Source organism: Diceros bicornis, chromosome 2 (genome assembly GCF_020826845.1).
Source record: "Diceros bicornis minor isolate mBicDic1 chromosome 2, mDicBic1.mat.cur, whole genome shotgun sequence".
Taxonomy (NCBI): Eukaryota; Metazoa; Chordata; class Mammalia; order Perissodactyla; family Rhinocerotidae; genus Diceros; species Diceros bicornis.
In genome coordinates, this window is record NC_080741.1 from 86,210,614 (window position 1) to 86,232,218 (window position 21,605).

Genomic DNA, 21,605 nt, shown 5'->3' on the forward strand with positions numbered 1-21,605 from the left:
CAGAGGGTGAGGAGAAGGAGGCAGATGAAGATAAGAGGGGACAGCGTCCCTACAGTCAGTTAGAGCTGCAGGCTTAGGGCAGCCAAGACTGCAAAGAGGTCCTCAAGAAGTTCAGTGCAGCTGTAGGAAGAGTTGGGCAGGGCTAGAGCTGAGGCTGGGGAAGTGGCCAAGGCATTTTGCTGAAACCAGAGAACAATGTCCAGAGCGGCTGGTCCATCCCAGGCAAAGCCACTGTCCCCAACCTTCTCAGTGCATGCCCCCTCTCTTGCAGCCCAAAGTGAAGTCTCCTCCAACTCTTTTTCACCTCAACTAGGCTTTTCTGTTTCCATCTTCTGATGACTTCACTGTTTTAGCTTCATCAGAAACCTCTGAAGGACTTTTTTTTAAGAGAAGATTTCTAAGCCAGGAGCACATGAAGAGTACAAATCTTGCAAGGCAGACGCTGCCTCACAGAGACCCAAGGGAGGGGCAGCAAATGTCATAGGCAGCAGGTGAATTTTGATCAGCTCGTGACTCCCTGGTTCCAGGGCATTTCTCCGTCCTTCGGCCTCCAGCCAAGCAGGGCTTGGCCTTCAACTGGAATGTCTGCTCTTTCTGGGGCCAAGAGAGCAGCAGGGAGGCCCCAGGGAAGTGCCTGTGCCTCAAGAAGCAAGTATTATGTGATGGAAGAATCCTTGAGGATGGCTCTAAAATGCCCTTTGAAACTGAGTATCTGCCCAACTCCCCCCTCATTTTACAGAAAAGGAAACTGAAGCACAGGGCAGAAGGCCCTGGTCCAGGGCCATACTGGGAACTGGTGGGGAACAATGGGACACAGAGGAGAGGCAGAGGCTTTGGACTCAAGCAGGCATATTTAAACTATGCCAAGTCCTATCCTTATTGGCTTGGCCATCTATAAGCTCTCTGAGCCCCAGCTTCCTTGCCTGTAAGGTCGGGACAGTGATACCACACAGCTCATGGAAGCATTTTGCTAAGCAGTCACTGTTAATAGTAGTGGTCAAGCCAAGATCGGGACCCAGTGAATCTGGTTTCTAGGCAAGTGCCATCTGAGTTACATCTTACCAAAATCTGAAGCAAAAGTTGTGCAGGAATCACCCAACTCAGCCTGCTGATCCTGATCATGGGTTTATCGGGGGCTCTTTATGGCAAAGTGAGCAGACTTTAAACAGTGGGCAGGAGGATCTGAGCACCTCCCTTGCTCTCCTCAGAATCCCAGTGCCCAGGGCAGGGCCTGAGATGCACCTCCTTAGGTTTATTGGATGGGTGAATGGATGAATGGATGGAAGGACAGAGAGATGGACAGATGGGTAGACAGCTGATGGATGGGTGGACAGACAGATGGATGGGTGGATGGATGAAGGGACTGACAGCTGATGGGTAGATGGATGGGTAGATGGGTGGATGGATGGATGCATGGATGGATGGATAGGTGGATGGGTAGATGGATAGACAGATGGATGGATGCATGGGTGGCTGGATGGGTGGATGGGTGGACAGATGGATAGTTGGATGGATGCATGGGTGGGTGGATGGGTAAGTGGGTGGATAGATGGACAGATAGATGAATGGGTGGATGGATGGACAGATGGACGGATGGATGGGTGGATGGGTGGATGAGTAGGTGTGTGAGGTGCCTCTAGGACCAGAAATGGGGGAGGTGATTTCCTACCTCTAACAGTGGCAACTCCTCTGGAGAACAGGGGACAGTGGAGGGAGTTGACCCTGGTGGGCAGCTAAGGGCTGAACCTGCCCTACCCCAGGCCACGCAGGAGGTTGAGAAGCTCTGTGAGAAGCTCTGGGCCCCAATAGCTGGCCCTCTGGCCCTGCTTCCGCCATCTGTGCCTTCAAGGCTGATGCGTGGCTGTTTCTGTGGGATTTTTTTTTCTTTTTAGATTTTCCTTTTCTGGTTAACAGGATAGTTTTCTAAAAATAGCACTAAATTTGCTTCTGAGGTATTCATTTTCAATTCCCTTCCTCCTTCCTCATTCTCTTTCCTGAACTGTGAGAATTCAAAGCTGAGATTATCATTGACACACACACACACACCGTGGGGCTTGCACACTCAGACAGGTGTGCGCACAGACATCTGTGGCTCACTCACACTCACAGACACGTACTCATGCTGGCATACTCCAGTAGACCTGCACAGCAAACCTTGTGCTTCGGGGTCCCCCATGCTAAGCTCCGTCTGCCGACACGCCACAGGGACCTTCTGACATACAGACACTTACAGGCCCAACCCTACACTGGCATTTTCACACTCCTGACTCAGGTGTGCCTCCAGACTATGGACGGGCTGTGCTGAACGTCCACCATAACACGCTCACGTGAATCTTGCACACTCACACTGACCCCACACACCCACACTCACACTTACAGTCACGTAGTCCTTCCAGATCCATCGGACTTTCTCCCTCTCACGCAGGCGCGCACACACACAGGACATTCCCTCCCCCAGTGAGGGCATCTCAGACAGTGGCTAAGGCTCTCTGGGTGAGGCTGAGGGGGGAGCTGTTGTCCCTCTGCCCCTGGCTACCGGCTGAGTGCACCCGTTTCCCTGGGTCAGTGCCGAGGAGAAGGGCTCCCATCACTGGGGCAGGGGGCCCTCCAGAAAGCCAGAATTTGCATCCAGGATAGGAAAGAAAATGCCCTACCCCAAGGGAACTAGTTAGTCAGGACCAGAGCAGAGGGGAGACTAGCCTCGCCTGCTGTGCCAACAAACTGGGACCCTCCCCGGCCTTCCTTCCAAGCAGTGCGGGGCCGTGTGGGGTGGCCAGTCCGTTTGAGTACTGCGTTAAGCCCAGCAGCGTGGAGGACGGTCTGCTGAGCAGAGGCGAGAGCAGGGAGTGAGTTAAGTTATATCGTAAGAGCAGTCACCGTCCAACCCATTCTTCCTCTGTGCCAGGAACTGGGCTAAGCTCCATCTCAGTTAGTCCTCACAAAACCCTGTGAGGTAGGCTGTGTGGTTGGCTCTGTTTGGTGAGGAGGAAACTGAGGCACAGGGAGGGGTTAAGAGCAGTGCCCGTGTCACACAACCATCAAAGGGCAGAGCCGGGCCTCATCACCCGGGGTCTCCAGAAGGGCGCTGTGTCCCCCACATCTGTCATTGCTGCCAGGGATGATTCAAAGGAAAAAGTGACTTTAAAAATACATATTAAGGTGGCATTTAAATTCAGCACATCTTAAAACAGAAGGATTCAGTATCTGAAAGTTATTTTTAGCACATAATTCATTTGCAATTGTCCCAGCTACCATCCTTCAGTTAGGATTTAAAAAGCTGTTGGTTTGGGGTTTAGGGGTTTTGTTTTGTTTTGTTTTTAATCCTTCCTTCGAAAGATAGACTTCTTTGTTAAATTAACTCCAAAAAAACATTGCTCTTCCTCTGCCAGCGTCCCTCCCGGCAAAGACTTTTTATTAAGGTGCCCCTAACCTATTCTTGAGTCATTGAAATGTAACAATACAGAGTCATTTAAATGCTAATAAGATGAAGCTGAAATGCATAAATTCAATATCATCAGAATGTTCTTCTGGATTCCGAAGGGCCTGGTGCATCAGAGCCTGAAGGCACCCCAGAGAATACTAGTCCAATCCCTTCACTTTCCACTTGGGGAAACTGAGGCCCAGGGAGGAAAGGGGCTTGGTGAAGGTTAAGCAGCTGGAGCTTGGAAAACAGGGAGGAGCTTTTCAATGGGCTCTGGCCTCAGTTGGCTGTGTGACCCCTAGAGTGTTGCTCACCCTCTCTGGGCCCAGGACTGGCTCCTAGGCCCATGTCTTAGGCAGCTCCGGCTGCTATAACAGTATACCATAGACTGGCTGCTTACAGAACAGAAATTTATTTCTCACAGTTCTGGAGGCTGAGAAGTCCAAGATCAAAAGGCTGGCAGATTCTGTTCCTAGTGAGAGCCCTCTTCCTGGCTTCCAGATGACCATCTGGCTATGTCCTCGCATTGCCGAGAAAGATCATCTCTCTCGTGGCTTTTTTATAAGAACACTAATCCCATTCATTGGTGCTCCACTCTCATGACCTAATCACCTCCCAAAGGCCGCACCTCCCAGTACCATCACAACGGGAATTGGGGCGTCGACATATGAATTTGGAGGGACACATTCTGTCCACAGCAGCCTGTGTGCCCATTACTTAGGGCAGGGGTGACTGTGTAGGGTTGAGAGCTGGCTGCAAATGAACCTCATTGCAACCATGAGGGAGGTGCACTTGCTGATTATGGGGGGCAGGGGAGAAGGGTGGGGGTGCTGCAGAAGTAGAGTGTCTGCTCTGGGCCAGGAGGCCACGCCAAGAGCACACCCACGGGGCCCTCAGTGGGTCCTCACAGCAGCCTGTAAGACAGATGTGTCAGCTCCACTTTGCAGATGAGGCCCATCGAGGTTAGGTGACTTCTCCCAGGTCACACAGGTCATTTAATCCCACAGCGGTAGAGTGGTGGCTCATGTGCTGTTTGGACAAGGCAGCAGAGACGTCAGAGTCTGGTGGGCCGTGGCTGAGGAGACTGCTGCCTGCCCCAGCTCATCCTCACACCCGTGCCTCATTACAGTGAAGGGAAACTGGAGGGCAGGGGAAGCATCCAAAAGAAAAAAGTACTACTACTGATTCTGATGTCTTTTCTGATCTCCAGCAAACCTGTAACATAGGCAGAGTAGGAATCGCTAGCCCATTTTACAGATGAGGAAACTGAGGTCCAAGGACCTCCCATAGTCCTTGGGATGGATGACCCAAGGGCTGATCCAATATTCATTCATTCACCAAACATTTATTGAGTGCCTTCTGGATGCCACGCGCCGTACCAGGTACAAAATAACCATGGCTACTACCCACACAGAGCTCTCAGGCTCCTGGGGAAGGGAGACAGCTAAGCAGGCCTGAGTAATGAAGTGTGAAGTGCGCTATGGTACAGGAGGCATCTGGGAGTCAGAGGCATTTACAGTCCTGGGTGGTCAGGGAAGGCTCCCATGAAAGGACCCCGTGCTGAGCAGGACAGGGCGGCGAAGGCCGGGGGCGTGGAGAGCGCTCTGTTACAGGTATCGGTCGGGGCTGGGGGATTCAAGCAACTGATGGATTCTATGCAGACGACCAGTCTTCAGCCCTATCAGTCTGTCAGAAGGTCATTGTGTGGCATCGTACAAGTGCTTCTGTGCTGGTGGACCTCACACTCTCAAATTGAGCAAATGCCACAGCCAGATCAGGTATCAAATTAATTCTGCAACTTAGAAGGAAAAATGAAGACGCCCAGAACAGGGGTGGTCTCGTGCACCCACCCGTGAGACGCAGGAGCGGGAAGATGATGGGGCGGGGGACGAGCCCCGTCAGATGAGGTGGCTGCAGTGGGAAATCGCAAAGAAGGAAGTTAAGATCAATCGCCTACAGGGGTGGAGTTCTGATTTTTAACTGATTTTATTCTCCTGACGTTTCATCCCCTATATGTGCTCACGCAAGTCCCTTCCTGCACCTTTTACTATGTCCCTCTCAACCTTTTACTAACGGAGAGTTGTACATTTCCGTTTCTTCCATGTCCATCTTTTGGCTTAAGCCCTGCTTAACCTGCAGGGGAAAAAAATATTTCCTACTTGTATTGAGAGGAAAAATTTTCCCTGATACCCTGGGCCAGGTTGGATCTTCCTGCTCCAAATGTCCACAGCGCCTGGGACTCCTGTCACGGCAAATCTGTCATGTTATGGAAGTCACTCATATAATTGTCTCCCTTCCCCTCTGGCAGCTTCTGGAATGCAGGAACCATGTCTGGATTGTCCAGTGCCTGACATGGAGTAGGTGCCCAAAACACAATTATTGGTTGGATGGATGGATGGACGGACAAATGGACAGATGGGTAGATGGGTAGATAGATGGTTGAAGATGGTTGTTCATCTTAACACAATAGTCATTAAAAGTCACCAGTAGCCTATTAACTCATGCCTGCTACTATCATCACAAATACAATTACTGCTAAGGACTCTCATAGCTCGTGCTGTGGGAGATGTAATTATCAGTGCCTGTAAGCCACGCTGCAGGTAGCAGGGAGACAGATAGAAAACAGCACCTCAGGTTTAGCAAGTCCTTTGCGGTTTGCAAGCACTTTTGTTCACATATGGCACTGCATTTAAGCATTGTAAGAACCCGTGAGGGAGATTCGCCAGGGGAGGCAGCAAAGCATCCTGGTTAAGGGTGTGTCTCTGATCTCGACTGCCTGAGTTCAAATCCCAGCTCTGCCCCTCGCTAGCTGTGTGACCTCGGGCAAGTTACTTCACCTCTCTTGGCCTCGGTTTCCTCATATGTTCTATGGGATTAACAAGACTACCTATCTTATAAAGTGGCTGTATGGATTAGTAATAATTACAATAATTACTGAGTGCTTACTGTGCGCTGGGCTTGATTCTAAGTGTTTTACTTAACTCTAAGTATTTTGAATAACTCATTTAAGCCTCATGACACCTATGAGGTAGATATTATTGTTTCTCCTCCCTTTTTTTTTTAAGATAATGAAACTAAAGTTAATTTATCTCCCATTCTGCTGGGAGGTGGAGGAGGCAGAATTTGAACCAGAGACTATGGCTTTTAGAGCCCCTACCGTTAACCTCCAAAGCATCTCCACACACAGGCGTCTTGGTCCCTCCTCACCTGCTCCTCCCAGGGACACACTGTTGGGGTCACAACTCGTGGGTTCCGGGATGGTGCATGCTGGGTGTCCAAGGAGCATGAATGCTCCTGCAGGATTGGGGGTGGGAAGCAAGCACACACTTTCTTTGGTGTCTTGTGTCTCTGCTTGAGGCATCATGTCCATTTTATGGTTCTACTCCTTAAGATACCTGTTGGTCCCAGTGTAAAAATAAGGCTTCCTACTGTAGCCTTGGGTAAAAGTGCCCTCCTGGAAGGCATGAGAGGTGTCTCTTGTGCCTCCAGCACCCCCTGGCCCATGCGAGGAAGACCCCTACCCCAGGTGGAAACACACCAGATTTGAACATGGTTTATAATTAGTTCCCAGTAAGCTGGAGGTAGCAGGGGGGCAGGAGAGAATGACTGTTGTCTTTCAGGTAAGGAAACTGGGCCTTGGAAAAGTGAAGGGACTTGCCCAGGGCCCCACAGCCGGGATGTGGGGGAGCTCGGATTGAACCCGGATTGCTCTGATTGCAGATGGTGTATTCTTCACCCCTGTCAGGCACACTCCACCCACCAGCCTCAACTCTTCCGCGCGAGCGGAGGGAGCGCCCCTTGGGGGAAGGGGAAAGAGCCTTGGGTGGGAGTCAGGAGACAGGCCCACCTCTGGGCTCCCTCCATTCTTGATCGTTGTGGCTCTGGACAGGTTCCTTTTCCTCTCTGAGCTTCAGGTTCCTCCTGCTCTAAAATTCTGTGCAAGAGGAAAGGATTGTGAAGGAGAGAGATGGGGCAGAGGAGAGGGAGGAGGTGGGACTGGGGAGGGGGCTCTGTCCCATCTCCCTCCAGCCCCTCCCCCTCGCTGTCCTGGACCTAGGATAGCCAGCTGTCCACGGCTGCTGGGCAGGGCCAGTCCTCGTGCCAGGCCCACCGGAGCTCAGCAGGGGCCCTTTGTCACCCAATGCTTGCCGGGACCTCGGCCACCAGTGTCAGGTGTCGGGGTGGATTGGATTCTCTCCTGGCAGCCCCGCGATGCGGCACTCCTGCAGGGGTGGCCGGGCCGGCAGTGCGGAGCCAGTGCTCCCTCCTCCTCCTGGACTTTCAGAGGGACGTGGCGGCCGCTGTCCATGGTGCTGGACTGTGTGGGGGCCCAGGTGAGGGCTCCGTGGACCAGAGCTCATGCTGGGGGCCAAGCTGTGAGCTCAGGGGCGTCCGGGCGAAAATGCACGAGATGGCCTCTCTGGCCGGGCTGAGGGCCTTGATTAATGTGGTTGGGGGCTGCAGGTGGAGGTGGGCGGCTTTCTCCCATCCCCGTGCCTGTGAGACCCGAGTAGGGGGAGCAGAGTATATCGGCAGGTGTAGGTGACATGGACAGGGGCAGCATCTCTACTAGAGGGTCTGAGGCTGTGTACTTGTGGGGGGGTGTGCCCCAGATTGTGTGGGCATCAGATGTGTGTAAACCTGTTGAGGACGGTGAGAAAGGCTTCTGTGTGTGCACAGAGGGCCTGTGAGCACAGGCACTTCTGAGGGCAGGAGATGGGGATGTTGAGATGTATGCCTAGAAGTGTGACTGCTTGTGACAGTGTGCATGGGGCAGGGGGGTTCCACCAGAGTGTGTGTGAAGTGGGGCCTCTATTGTGTGTGTATGGCAGTGGGGTCAGCCAGAAAAGTAGGCGGGTCGAGTGTTGCAGGGCACCCTGAGCTGTGTGTGTCTGAGAGTGTGTTTGCACCAGGGTGGATATTGTGGAGTCAGCGTGTGACATGGCACGGTGGACAGTTAGAGGGCTGGGGTGTGCTAGGAAGATGTGTCAGGCTATGCTGTGAGGGTGGCATATTATGCAGTGCCCACGTGGGCACTGGTACATTTGTATTTACAGTGAGTGCTGCTGTGTTATGAGACATTGTATGAAAAACCCGTGTTAGGGTATGTATGGGTGTAGTGGGTATTATCTGGGGTGGTGAGTGTGTGTGCATGCATGTGCAGGCTGGGCCTTCCTGAGCACCTGTCCCCACAGGCCTCCAGTGCCTGACCCCTGTCACGCCTCTGCTTGCCCCCACAGGAGCCGCCACCCCTGACCATGTAGATGCAAGCTCCAGGGAGCAGCATGGGCCCCGCTGAATGGAGACTCCTGGGTCTACAGCCCTGAGCCCTTCTGGCCCCTGGACCTCGCCCCGCACCTGGGGACAGCCCCTGGAGTTCACCACCCCTGTCACCAGCCTGCCTCGGCCGCCCCCTCCCCCTGGGACCCAGAGTCGGCCGCCAGGAGCCACAGCCATCCAGTGAGGTTGTGCTGAGGACAGCCACCCGGAGCCGTCGCCCCGCAGCCTCTCGTCCAGCGCTGACCCTCGGGCCCACCCCGAGCAGGGACTGCGGCAAACATGGGTGACATGACCAACAGCGACTTTTACTCCAAAAACCAAAGAAATGAGTCAAGCCATGGGGGCGAGTTTGGGTGCACGATGGAGGAGCTGCGCTCCCTCATGGAGCTGCGGGGCACCGAGGCCGTGGTCAAGATCAAGGAGACTTATGGGGACACCGAAGCCATCTGCCGGCGCCTCAGAACCTCACCTGTGGAAGGTAGGTGTGGGAGACTCAAACCCAGGGCCATGGCCCTGCAGCTGCCACCTGAGCTGGCCCAGGGACAATTTCATAATATTTAACCACAGGGAGGCCTAGGACACGGGCTGAAATGCCCGTGTGGCCGGTCTAGTGTATTCTAGCTGAGGGTCAGCCCTTTGGGATAGGCCAGGGAAGAGGCCTCTATTTTCCCACCATCGTGGGTTGAGGTGTGATGCGAAACACCTGCAGAGAGAACCGCAGGAACAGAGCTTGGTCGAGGCTGTGTCCTGGAAACCAGAGGCCAAAATCAGCCCGAAAGAGCAGCTCAGCACCGGCGCGGAGGTAGCTCACCATCCTGGAAATCTGGGAGGCGCCCCGTCTCCCAGGCGGGGCCAGGAGGGAGGCTGGAGGGGTCTGAAGAAAAACTACACCCTGCTTGCCTGCCTCCAGGCTCAGGCGGGGCTCCACCCAATCCACAGTGGTTGGACTTGGGGGTCCAGCCCCCCAGCCCCCGCCCTTTCTTCCCCAGACCCCAGGAACCCCCTCATCTGAGCTTGAGCATGGGACCACAGCATTACAGCCACGCAGCCAATTCCAGCTCCCCAGCCCCTGCCACTGGGCTTCATCGTGTCCAACTGACCATAATCCAGGCTCTGGCTAGGGATCCTGGGCCTCTGGGGCAGCCGTAGGCCACGGATCTGCTGGGAAGACAGGGCAGGCAGGAACATGGGCCATAACGGGAAGGGTGACAGATGCCCATGTGTGTCTTGCCCTGGAGATGGGTGTGGGGCTTTCTTGCAACTGCAAAACGAGCACGCCTGGGACCTCTGGAGAGAGAGGGTCTGAGCTTTCTGGGGGTACCTCTGGAGGGGACAGAAGCCAGGTCATCTGCCACGAGGCAGAGAGGAGAGAAACCAGCCCAGCTTGGGCACCAGAGCTCAGAGTTCAGGTCCCCATCCCCGCAGTTACCTTCCCCTCGCCGTGAGGGATAAGAGTTCCCTACAGAAACCGAAAAGGCCTGGGTGTGAGGCTCTGCCCTAGGACTCCCCAGTCCTGCAACTTTGTGCAAAGAGGCTGCACCAAGCCTCGGTTACTTCCTCTGGAAAATGGGGCCAGGGGCCCGCCCGGTGGCACAGCAGTTAAGTTCGTGCATTCCGCTTCAGCGGCCCAGGGTTCGCCAGTTCGGATCCTGGGCGCGAACCTATTCACCTCTTATCACGCCATGCTGAGGCCGTGTCCCACATAGAGCGCCTAGAAGGATGTACAACTATGACATACAGCTATCTACTGGGGTTTTGGGGAGAAAAAAAAAGTGCAGCCGGAGAACAAACTATTAAAAATAAATGGGGCCAATGCATACCTCACAGTGCCTAGTGGAGGCCTGAGCATACAGTAGGTGCTCAATAAGTGGCAGCTATTATTATTCTGAGGAGAGTGGGTGACAGACCCTCCCCCAGGTATAGACTCCAACCTGGGAGGCAGGCAGCATCTGAATTATCCCGTATACCAGACGAGAAATCTGAGGCTGGGGGTCCCTCCCACGCCGTCTCGTAACTCCAGTCCCCATGCCCTGGGCACTGCTGGGCACCAACCCTGAACACGTGTCCTGCAGAGGCTGCTTGTGGACCAAGCCGCCCAGCCGGGGCCAGGCCGTCCATCTAGTGGTTGACTGTGCCTGCACCCCCTGCGCCGGGCGGCTCTGGGCGTCTGTGTCCCTCTTCCTCCGGGGCCCTCCTCTCCTGGGTCAGGAGGAAAAGCTAACACGGTCCTCCGTCCCAGACTGGCTGCCATCTCTGACATTTGGCCCACGTGCTGAGCTGGGCGGTTTAGAAACACCTTTCTTTCTTGGTGTTTAGTTTTGTTTTGGCAGGCAGGATGGAAATAGAGGAAGCCTCTCTTCTGTGTGATTCTAGATCAGGGCTTGAGAATGGCCGCCTGTGGCCCTGAGAAGGGAGTAGGCTGTGCCAGGGGCTCTGGGCTCAGCCTCGTGTGAACACTAGCCCGTGGCACGATGGCCTGGGCTCGCCTCTGCCGTGGCCTGCTAGGAGGCAGGGTTGCCGCAGTGGCCTGTGCCTTTGCAATGGGACCAGGAGATTCTCTTGAGTCAAGGATTCTAAAGTGTCTCTGGGCTCCGGACTCTGTGGAGGGCTTGATGGCAGCTGTGCCCCCTCTCCCCGGAGAAACAGCCAACAGCTGTGGCTCACACTATTAGCAGGTTCGCAGAGCCCCTCAAAGCCAGGCCGTGGACCCAGGTTCAGAAATCCACTCTCCCACCCGCCTGACGGGCTCTCAGACCCTGGGAAATAGGGCAGCGTGTGGCAAAGCTCCAGCGCTGTGCAGGCCCGTTACCACTTGGTTCATTGTGTCCACCATCTGTACTGCTAGGGGAGCATGAGTGCACCTGAGGGCAGGGGTCCTGTCCTGCTCCTTTCTGTACATCTAACACCCAGCCTGGAGCCTGGCACAGAGGAGGGGGGGTAATTGCCCAGTAAAACCCCAAGGCATGGCCACTGAGTCCCCACCCACAGGGAGCAGCTCAGACATCTGAGCAGCCAAAACAGCAGATAACCCAGAGTGAGAGCAACAAGGGCCCCAGAGCTCAGAGGAAAGGTGAGGCGGGTGGGCAGTGAAGGCCAGGGAAGGCTTCCTGGAGGAGGCGGTGTTTGAGTTTGGCTGTGGAGGAAAAAGAAGGGAAAGAATGTAGCATGGCATAGAATAGCATTTTTTAGAATTCGACGAAATACTGGTGTGCTGCAAGAAGTTAGGCGGTATGTGAAAAATGAAGGGGACTCACTTTTCTCATCTGTGAAATGGAAAGAACCATGACAGCTCTGACTGTTACTCTGCCACCAACTTTTGTGTGTGCTTTTGGCCTTTTGTCTGACCTCTCTAAGCCTTAGTTTCCAAATTTTTCATAACCAAATGAGATCTCTGATGGGAAAGATCCCTGAGAAGGAGGAGAGCCCATAGTGGGATTGGCCAGAGCCCCCCGTGCACTGGTCCCTCGAGGGATCTCCCAGGGGGCCAGTGGAGCTGGAAGAGCTCTGGGGAGGGGCAGAAGAGCATAATGCTATCAACCCCAGACGTGGGCGACCTGATTCAAATCCCAGCTCTGCCATCACCGGCTGTGGGACTCTGGGCAAGTTATTCAACCTCTCTGTGCCTCAGTTTCCTCATCTGTAAATGGGGATAATAATAGTGGCTACTTCATAGTAGTATGTTTTGGTGAGGATAAGGTGCAGCAGCTGAGAACAGCACTTGGCACACGGGCAGTGCTGTGTGTTAGGATTCAGCCCCAGAGACCACACACCTCCGTTTCCCCATCTGTGAAATGGGTTGTGAGCATTGAATAAGATCAGGCCACGTGCCCCGCATGTCAGTGCTCAGTAAATGTCGCCTCTTGTTCTTGTTTTCATTATGATCATCACCACTCTGGAAGAGGCAGTCATGTTCTCCAGGAGGGGTAGAATCTGACTCTTCCAGAACACCAGCCACTGTCCTCACGTGGTGCAACACTTCTCCCCAGGCTGTTCTGCATCCTTATTACGCATGTTCCTGGAAGCAGGAGTTGTTGCCCCGTTTTACAGACGGGGAGCATGAGGGCTCGAGGTCACCACCACCATTCACGTCAGAGCAGCCTGAACACAGCCCCGCTGGCAGCCACGCCCAGTTGCTGCCGGCCCTGAGCCAGGCGTGAGCACCTGGGAGCAGTCCTCTGAGGCTGCCCTCTGTCTGACGAGGGCCTGCGTGGGGGGGCCACGAGGGAACTTTCCTTTATTCTCTCTCGTGTTCAGCATTTGACCTGCCCTGTTTGGCCCTCTTCTGATTTAAAGAAATGCTTGGCCTCCAGCCCCCAACTTAAAAGCCACGTGGTCTGGGGCTGTGCCAGCTCCACACGGGACTCGGGTGGGCCAGTCCCCACAGCCCTGCCCCTGATCTGTGAGCGGGGAGCCGGCCTCTGAGTCACACGACAGGAAGCTGCTCCGGCCACGCGTCGATTAGCCTTCCCGCTCACGTCAGCTGATGTTGGGCACAAAGGTCTCTGCAGGTGATGGAGGGGGTTTGCGGCCACAGAGATCGACTCCCACCAGGGCACCCCGTGCTGCCAGCACGGGCCGTGGCTCAGGCCCCGCAGCCTGGCACTGTCGGATTTTCCACCCAAAGGCACGACTCTGGTGCAGCCTCTTGGGGAAACCTGGCCCCTGTGAGGCTGGGGGCCTCCGCCCCGGATCTGGGCTGCGTTCCTCTCCTCTTCCACTGTTGGTTCTGTTCCATTCTGCTGATGCCCTTCCCTCCTTGCCCTCCACTTCTCTCTTTCCTTCCCCACCCTTCCAGCCTAGGACGGGAGGGCCCCGGAGACTCAGGGTGGAATCCTCACTGGCTCACTCTTCCAGGGATGCTGGGAGAGTTAGGGAGACCTCTCCGAGCCTCACCTGTGCAATGTGGATGATACCCCTCCTCCCTCACGGGGTGTCTGAGTACTGACTCAGATAATCCACGCTGGGGTCTTAGCACCTTGTATGGCAGACCCCAGACACTTACAGAATCGTGCTCATTATCATTGTTATTGTTATGCCCAAATATTTCTTTTTAAAAACAACATTCTTTCCAGCCCTGTGGAAGAATTAGGCAATTAAATAAGACGGTGCCTGACAGAGAGTTACTGTGCTATCCGAGGAGGCTTCCCAGAGTAGGCGGCTGCGCAGCGAGTCTGGAAAGATGGGTAGTGGATGTTGGGGTGGCCTGTGAGGCCCTGGAGGCAGGAGCTGTTTGTCATTCTCCACCGTGTCCCCAGCCCCTGCTGCAGGGTCTGGGAGCTTGAAAAATATTGGCGGGAAAAAAGCAGGAGAGAGAAAGAAGAGGCGGGGAATGCCTTGGCTCGTCCCTGTGTGGGACGGAAGGCTGCGGCCTGGGGACAGGGCACAGGACACCCTGCGTCACCCATGGAACAATTGGATTCAGTTCCCGAGCCGGGAGAGGCGCTGCTGTGAGCCGCTGGGCATGCACGGCCTCGTCCCTCCCTCCCTAACACCCGCACCTCGGCCATCAGAAGGGGCCGCAAGGACGGGCCTGTGGGGTGCTCCCCTGTCGCATGTGTCCTGGTGGGGGAAGAAGGGGAACAAGGAAGATGGGGCAGCAGGAGGGTGGGGCGGGAACTGGATACTTCGGAGTGTCATGAAATGGAACCTCCAGTTAATTTTGTATGAATCCTACCGCCTGCCCAAGCGGAGAGGGAGAGGGGCTGAGGGGGGGCAGGAGCGCAGATCATGGGGGATGGCGCCTCGTGCTGCATAAACACGACGCTCAGCGAGAGCGCCCCTCGCGCCTAGTGGGGCCCACGTCATCCACAAGCCACCACCAGCTGGGCACAGGGGAGGGCATGAAGGCAGCAAGTGGGGTCGTCTGTTGTCATTGTGACGCCCTGTTTCTCCGTGTGCTCCATCTCCCTGGGATCACTGGGGCCCTGAGGGGTGGACAGAGAGACTGAGGCAGCCACAGATTCAGCAGTGTCCTAGGCAGGGTGAAGCTGGGGGCCACTCGGCCGCAGCGTCCATTGGGGGGGAGTCCACAGCCTGGCCAGAGATGAGTGAGAACGCCTCCCCCCAGGTCTTCATATGAAGTGACCCATGCTCCTTTTTTTTTTTTGTGAGGAAGATCAGCCCTGAGCTAACATCTGTTGCCAATCCTCCTCTTTTTGCTGAGGAAGACTGGCCCTGGGCTAACATCCATGCCCGTCTTCCTCTACTTTATATGTGGGACGCCACCACAGTATGGCTTGATAAGCAGTGCGTAGGTCCACGCCCGCGATCCAAACCTGCGAACCCTGGGCTGCTGAAGCATAGCATGCAAACTTAACCACTACGCCACTGGGCCGGCCTGACCCATGCTCCATTTTAAGGCCCAGGACTGTCAGGTGCCAGGCCTGCAGGAGAGAAACCCGTCACCGTATTTAAGAGGCTCAGGAAAGGTAGCTGCCCACTTGAATGCAGGCAGGGGTGGACAGAAGGCACTACCACTGGGGAAGTGTCCCAGACTTGCCTCTGTCACCAAGTAGGCTCACGACCTCAGGCAAGATACTCAGACTCCCACGACCTCAGTGTTCTTATCTGTAAAATGGCAATTGTGCTACTTCCCTCTCTGCCATTTGGAGACAGTGAGTTGAAAATGCTTTGAAAGTTTTCTACAAAAGAATCATCATCTTCAAGTATTTACTGAGGATTTCTATCTTGTAGAATTTTATTTGATAGAAATTCACCTCAAACTGGCTTATGCAAAAACGAACTTTTCTGGCTTGTGCAACTGTGAAGTCCAGGGACTGTTCTGTCTTCAGGCATGGCTGGATCCAGGGCCTCCAGTGCTGCAGGAGAGCTTTGTCCATCCCTCTCCTGCCATCTTTCACCTCCACCATCCTCTGTGTTGGCTTCATTCTCAGGCAGGCCCTACCCTCATGGGGGCCCAACAGCTTCAGGCTAACGCCCTCCCATCCCAGCCACCTCAGCTGCTAAAGGCTCGTCTTTCTCAGGGTCCCCCCTTAAATCCCAGAACAGACTGTGAGCGGGCCACCTGGAGTCACATGGCCCGTCTGGAACCAATCCCTGTGGCCAGAGGATGGAATAGGCTGATAGGTCAGAGCCGGGTCACATGCTCACCCCAGAGGGGGCGGGTCAGTCTATTCAGATCACATGGAGACTGGGGAAGGGCAGGGGATGGAGACACAAACCACGTGCTTGTGGGCCTACTGTGTGGAGGGGCCCTACTGTGTGCGTGCTGGGGAGGGTGTGGAGGAAGACCAGGCATGCTCCGTGCCTCTGAGGGGTGCTCTGCCGGGACGGGGAGAAAGGAGAGAACAGAGGAGGCAGCTGAGGAGCAAAGGCAGGGTTCAGGAGCACCAAGTTTGGAGTGGTCATAGCCAAACCACAGCCCTGGTAATAGTGACACCAGGGGCGTGGGCATACACTGGGCCTGCTCGGGCGAGGTTGTCCATGACTGGTGTCCCAGCACTGAAGTGGCCACCTGGGTGTCATGGTCAAATCCTGGCTCCACTCCTTTCCAGCTGTGGAACATTGGGCCAGTTGCCTAACCTCTCTGTGCCTCAGTTTCCTCATCTGTGACAGGGAATAATAGCAGTGCCTCTTTCCTGGGGTTGCATAAGGCTCAGAGTAACGTGTGTAAAGTGCCTAGTGCCGCTGTTAGATGGCAGGTGCCATACCAGTGCCAGTTGTTGTGATTATTCTAGGCCGGGGACTCTGTGTGACTTTAAGGGACAGGTTGGGTTTAAATTAGTGGAGAAGAGAGAGGTGGCTTATCTGGGCAGATCAGCGGGCTTGAACAGCACACGTGAGTCTGTGGGTTAAAAAGAAACAAGTCAGCCCCATATTGGATTTGCAAGGCTTCTACACCACCCCCCACCACCAGGAAAAATAAATCCTTTAAAAGCACAGCTTTCTATGCAAGTCTGCTGAATCACGTGTGGATGCGTGCCAGAATGCCACCCGCACATCTTTCTGAATCATCAATAAAATAAACCCACACGTTGATTGAGACGTGCTCTGTTTTCCCAGGCTGGGGCAGCAGAGGCTGCTAGGCAAACAGTCCTGCAGGCCTAGGGTGACGGGAAGGGTGCGGAACAGTTAGAGAAAGGGCCTGACCTCCAGCTGACTTCCAGGTGGAGTCCCACGGGATGAGGGGGACTTTATGTCCCATGAATGCGCTGCTAGGCCTGGGTGGTGCTTGGACAGTCAGGCCCCCAGAGCGAGTGGAGGATGTGGGTGGTGGGGAAGCATTTACAGGTGGGCCTCACTTGAGGCAGATTCACCACACAAAAAGCCTGAGTCCCCAAGGCACCCCGTGGCTGTGATTTACTGAGTTCAGGCTTATCAGGGCCAGGCCCTCCCGACGCATCGGCTCTCGTGGTCCTCACTGCAGCCCCTTGAGCGGGAAGCAAAGGCTCAGAGAGGAGGCAGGCCCTGCTTCTTACTCGGAAAGCATCTTTGCTTTGCAGAATAAGTGTGAACTGAACACTAAGCGCCTACTGTGTGCTCAGAAAAGAGAAGGCGTGAGAAGAGCATTAACTTTGAGTCCCAGCTCCACTGTCGAGACCCTGAGCAAGTCACTCCATCCCCCTGAGCCTCAGTTTCTGCCCCCGTAAATGGTACCATAATAATACCCACCTTCCAGAACCACTGGATATGGGTGTTCGACGAATGTCCCCACTGCTTCCCCCACTTCTAGCATGCCAGGCAGAGATGTGGGCTGACACACATTCGTTGTTGCACAGTATGTATTGTGTACCTACTATGAGCAGGCTTGGGCCACGTTGCTCTTCTGGGAAGAGAGGTTCTGTATGCTCCTCAGGAGCAGTGTTGTGTGATGGGGCAGGGACAGCCTTCCAAGATATTCCCTCTGGGTCCAAGGAGAGGGGCGGAGCGGGGAGGTGTCAGACGGGAGAGAACTGCAGGGGTACAGAGGCAGGCAGGAACCAGCAGGAACGATGGCAGCCAGGGGCCGGGGCCAGAGCCTCAGTCCAGCGAGGGGGGGCAGGAAGGAGGCCCCTCCCGAACCCCTTCCCCTCCAGAGCTCCCTAAAGATTCCCAGGAAGGAGGGATGCAGAGTTGGGTTGTAAACTACCCCTGCCCAGGAGACTCTCCCAGTCGAGCTGTGGTGCTGGTTAGCAGCTGTGGCAGCAGTCCCAGCTGATGCTGGAGGCTCGTTTACCCATGCTTAGCACTTCGACAGGCCCTGCTCTCTGCTGAGGCTTCATGGCGTCACCTCATCTAATCTTCACGAACCCCTGTGAAGTGGGAACTGCCCGTATCCCCAGCTTCCGGATGAGGAAATCGAGGCCCAGGGCCCAGCCAGGACTGGTACCCAGGCAGGCCGGCTCCAGAACGTGCACAAATAACCTCCTTAATCTACTGCCTTCTGTTGACAAAGTACTCTACAGCAGGAGGGAGCGGGCTAAAGGTCGGAGGAGGGGGATCCCTGCCTGACTGGGGACCACATCGGGAGAGGCTGCCTCTGAGCTAGGTCTGGGACAGGCAGGAGTCGGATATGCAGAGATGGGGAGGAGAGCACATTCTTAGGGGGAAAGCAGCATGAGCAAAGGCCCTGAGGTGAGAACCGGCCGTGCATGGGGAGAAGCGAGGAACTCACTGAGCCTGGATCCTGGGACGCGTCTCAAAGGGCAGAGGACTGCAGCCCACAGACTGTGGATTGATGTTTAGACACTGGTTTTAGTTGGTTGGCTCGTGCTGTGCATGCAGACTATCAGCTTGGGTAACAGTGCTCTCCACGAGAGTGTGAAGTGAGCCGCGAGCTCCATGAGGGGCGGCCTTGAACACAGCTGCTCTCCAGGGGCCAGGTAAACCAAAGAACTTGCCGAATACAGGGAAGTTGAGGGTTTGGGGAGGTGCTTCTCATACTGGGTTCCCTGGGGCTCCACGGGAAACAGGGAGATGCTGAGTGGGTGGGGCTCTGGGCTTCCTGCCCCACCATGTACCAGAGCAGCTCCTTTTTTATCTGTTTTGCATGAGGAAGCATCTGGTAAGTTTTTTTTTTTTTTAACAGAGTTAAGAAAAGAGAAAAGAAAAAAATTTTGGAAACCTCTGATACTGGGAGAAAGGTGCTAAACTGGAGTGTCTGAAAGCCTGGTTTGGGCCCAGGTTATGTAAGTCCTCAGGCCTCGGTTTTGACATCTGTCAAATGGAGCAGGGCGTGTCCAGCTCCCGGGGTCAGTACTAGTCTGAGGATTAAAAGAGAAAACACGCAGAGTGCTGGCCCACAGGGAGCCTCGGGGGAGGTTTGTCTTGTAGCCACCCACTCTGGCCGTGGTCTGGTCTCATGTGCTGGGCCTCCCGGGGTGCAGGAAAGGAGCTTCAGGTCCCGCACCTGCGTTAGAGGACACCCTGGGCTGGGGAGACTCAGGTGGGGAGCAGCCTGACCTTGGTCCTTAGTCACCGAGACCCTCTCCAAGCTCCTCCCTGATTCTGTGCCTCGTTTCCCCATCTGGAAAGTAAAGGGCGCGGGTCTGCTCATCTCTGAGGCTTCTCCAGACTCAGACGTTCGAGAATTGTGAGCCTCACTGGCTCTGCGCCCCCCGCAGTGCGGACATCAGACTGCAAAGTGTGGCTGACTCGCAACCAGACCCCAGACCCCCCTTCCCCTGAAAGACCGCGACCTCAGAGCCCTGGGCTGTGGCTGAGGCCCCGTCACAGCCCTTCCCTACCACATGTCCTCCGACCCCTACCCACACTGGCTTCCAAAGGCCTGTGTGTGTTCCCTGGCAGCAGTTCTCTCACTCGCAGAGGCCCAGGGGCCTGGACGCCAGACTCCGATTACTTCCCCTCGCTGACTCTCGGTTTCCTCATCTGTCCAGTGGGCTGAGGGGTGAGAGATGCTGCTCAGTACCTGCAGCCTGGACTGTCTCTAGCGTGAGGGCAACCTCAGATGTCTGCCCAGCTTGGGACCCACAAAGGCCCCAGGTTCAGCTAGAGAGAGCTGAACGGCCTCTCCCTCCAGGCCCGCCTGTCACACGAGAGGCCCCAGTGGGGCAGCTGAGTTATTTATACAGGCCCCCCTCACCCCACAGCGATTATCTTACTCCTCCTGGCTCAATCCGGGCCCCCGCTGTGGTTTCAGAGCCGGAGTTAGTTACAGTCAGTGGAAATTCGCGCCTCGGCCGATGGTTCCCTGGTGCCCACCTACCGGCGTCAGCTCCACCCCAAAGGAAGGCCCCTTGCACATTTCCCTGGTCCCAGCAAATGATGGCAGGGCCCGCTTCTGAGCAGAGAAGACACTCTTTCTGTGGGATGCTTTAGACAAGATGTCATGGGGCTGAGAGGTGGAAGTGAGCACTGCCAGCTGGAGGATCTGCGAGGGCTGAATGGGGGAGGCAGTATTTGAGCAAGATGTCGAGGGATAGACAAGGTTTGCAGTGGGGAAGGGCACTCCAGGTAGAGGGAACAGTATGGGCAAAGGCACAGAGGCAAAGAAGAAGGGTGTGTAGAAGGAAGAGCCCATCATTCTGTTAGGCTGGGGCTTCAGGGAGGGAGCGGCTAGAAGTGGTGATAATAATTCAGAGTAATTGGACATTACAGATGTTGCGGACACCGTTCTGAGAGCTTCCATACATCATTACCTCATTTATTCCTCCCAGCAACCCTCTGAGTAGGCGTTGGTATCATCCCCACTTTTACAAATGAGGAAACTGAGGCACAAAGGCATTAAATCACTTGCCCACATTCACACAGCTAATCGGTAGAGGAACAGGGACTTAGACGCAGGCGAATAACTCCAGAATCCATAGCAGCAACCTCGTTGAAGAGCTCTGAATGTGGACTCCGACAGTTAGGGCTTCAGTGTAGAGGCAGGGGAGCCGTGTTGCTGAGACAGTTGGTCTGGCAGCCATGAGTTCGGTTTGGAATGGGGAGAGCCCTCAGGGAGAAACCCCCCGGGGAGAGAGGGACAGGCACCTGGAAGAGAGGTGACAGGGCTGGACCGGGGCAGGGGTGTGCTGATGGAGAGGAGGGAGCTTGAAGCAGCAGGACTCAGCCTGTGATGGATGGTCGAGGGACAGAGGTGTCAACGCAAACTCAGTTTTCAGGGCAGTGCTGGCTGGTGGTGGTGGAGACAGGGCGACAAGGATAGGGGCAAGGTCGGGATGAGATGAAAGGTTTGTGCTGAGCACCGTGCATCCTCAGGGCCTGGGGAATAGGACGGCAGAGAGGCTGGGCCTGGAGATGGGACATCTAGGTGACAGAGATGCCTATCGAGAAGTCCTGTCTCTGCTGACAAGTGCCACACCTGCACGCGGGGAGATCAGCCATGGGTGGCAGGAACTTGGGCCTGTGTTGTTCACTGCTGTATCCTGGCGCCTAGAACAGCACCCAGCGCAGAATACACTTGACGAATGTGTAGGAATGAATTCCCCTGGGGCACTCACCAAGCACAAGTCCTTAGGGAGCACCAGCTACAGGGAGCAGGCCAGAGGCAGAGCAGAAGTCAGAGAGGTAGCAGGGGAGTGTCACCTGCAGGTGGGGTGTCATCAGGGTGTCTGACACGGATAGGCAGTCACTTGCACACAGGGGTTGCCAGGAGGATTCAGGGAGGGCAGTGAAGGAGTAGCAGCCTTGAGGACAGGCTGTTGGATGAGCTCTTGGGAAACCTCTGCTGGACAGAGGAGCAGCATGGAACACTCGCTGGGGCTTCCCCGCCCCCCCCACACCAGCTCAGTGGGGTAAGAGTGGATGGGACGAGGGCCTGAGGGACTCATGGATCCATGGGACCACAGGTCTGGAACAGCTCTCAAGGACCATCTCATCCAGCAATCCCAGTGTGCACGTGGGGGCATGGAGGCCCAGAAGGGAAGGGACTTGCCCAAGCACACAGTGGGTGAGGCCCCAACCCAGGGCTGGGGCCCTCGGGTCATCCCTGGACGTAGTGAAT

General features: G+C 55.3%; 1 protein-coding gene across 1 annotated transcript in view; it reads left to right on the top strand.

The window, feature by feature from the left end:
• ATP2B2 (ATPase plasma membrane Ca2+ transporting 2) overlaps nucleotides 1–21,605 on the top strand; it is a 171,119-nt gene that overhangs the window by 39,519 nt on the left and 109,995 nt on the right. Inside the window, exon 2 of the mRNA XM_058565539.1 lies at nucleotides 8,662–9,179. Within this exon, the coding sequence (XP_058421522.1) occupies nucleotides 8,981–9,179 (199 nt within the window). The 5' untranslated portion in view covers nucleotides 8,662–8,980. The remainder of the gene's footprint in view (nucleotides 1–8,661; nucleotides 9,180–21,605) is intronic.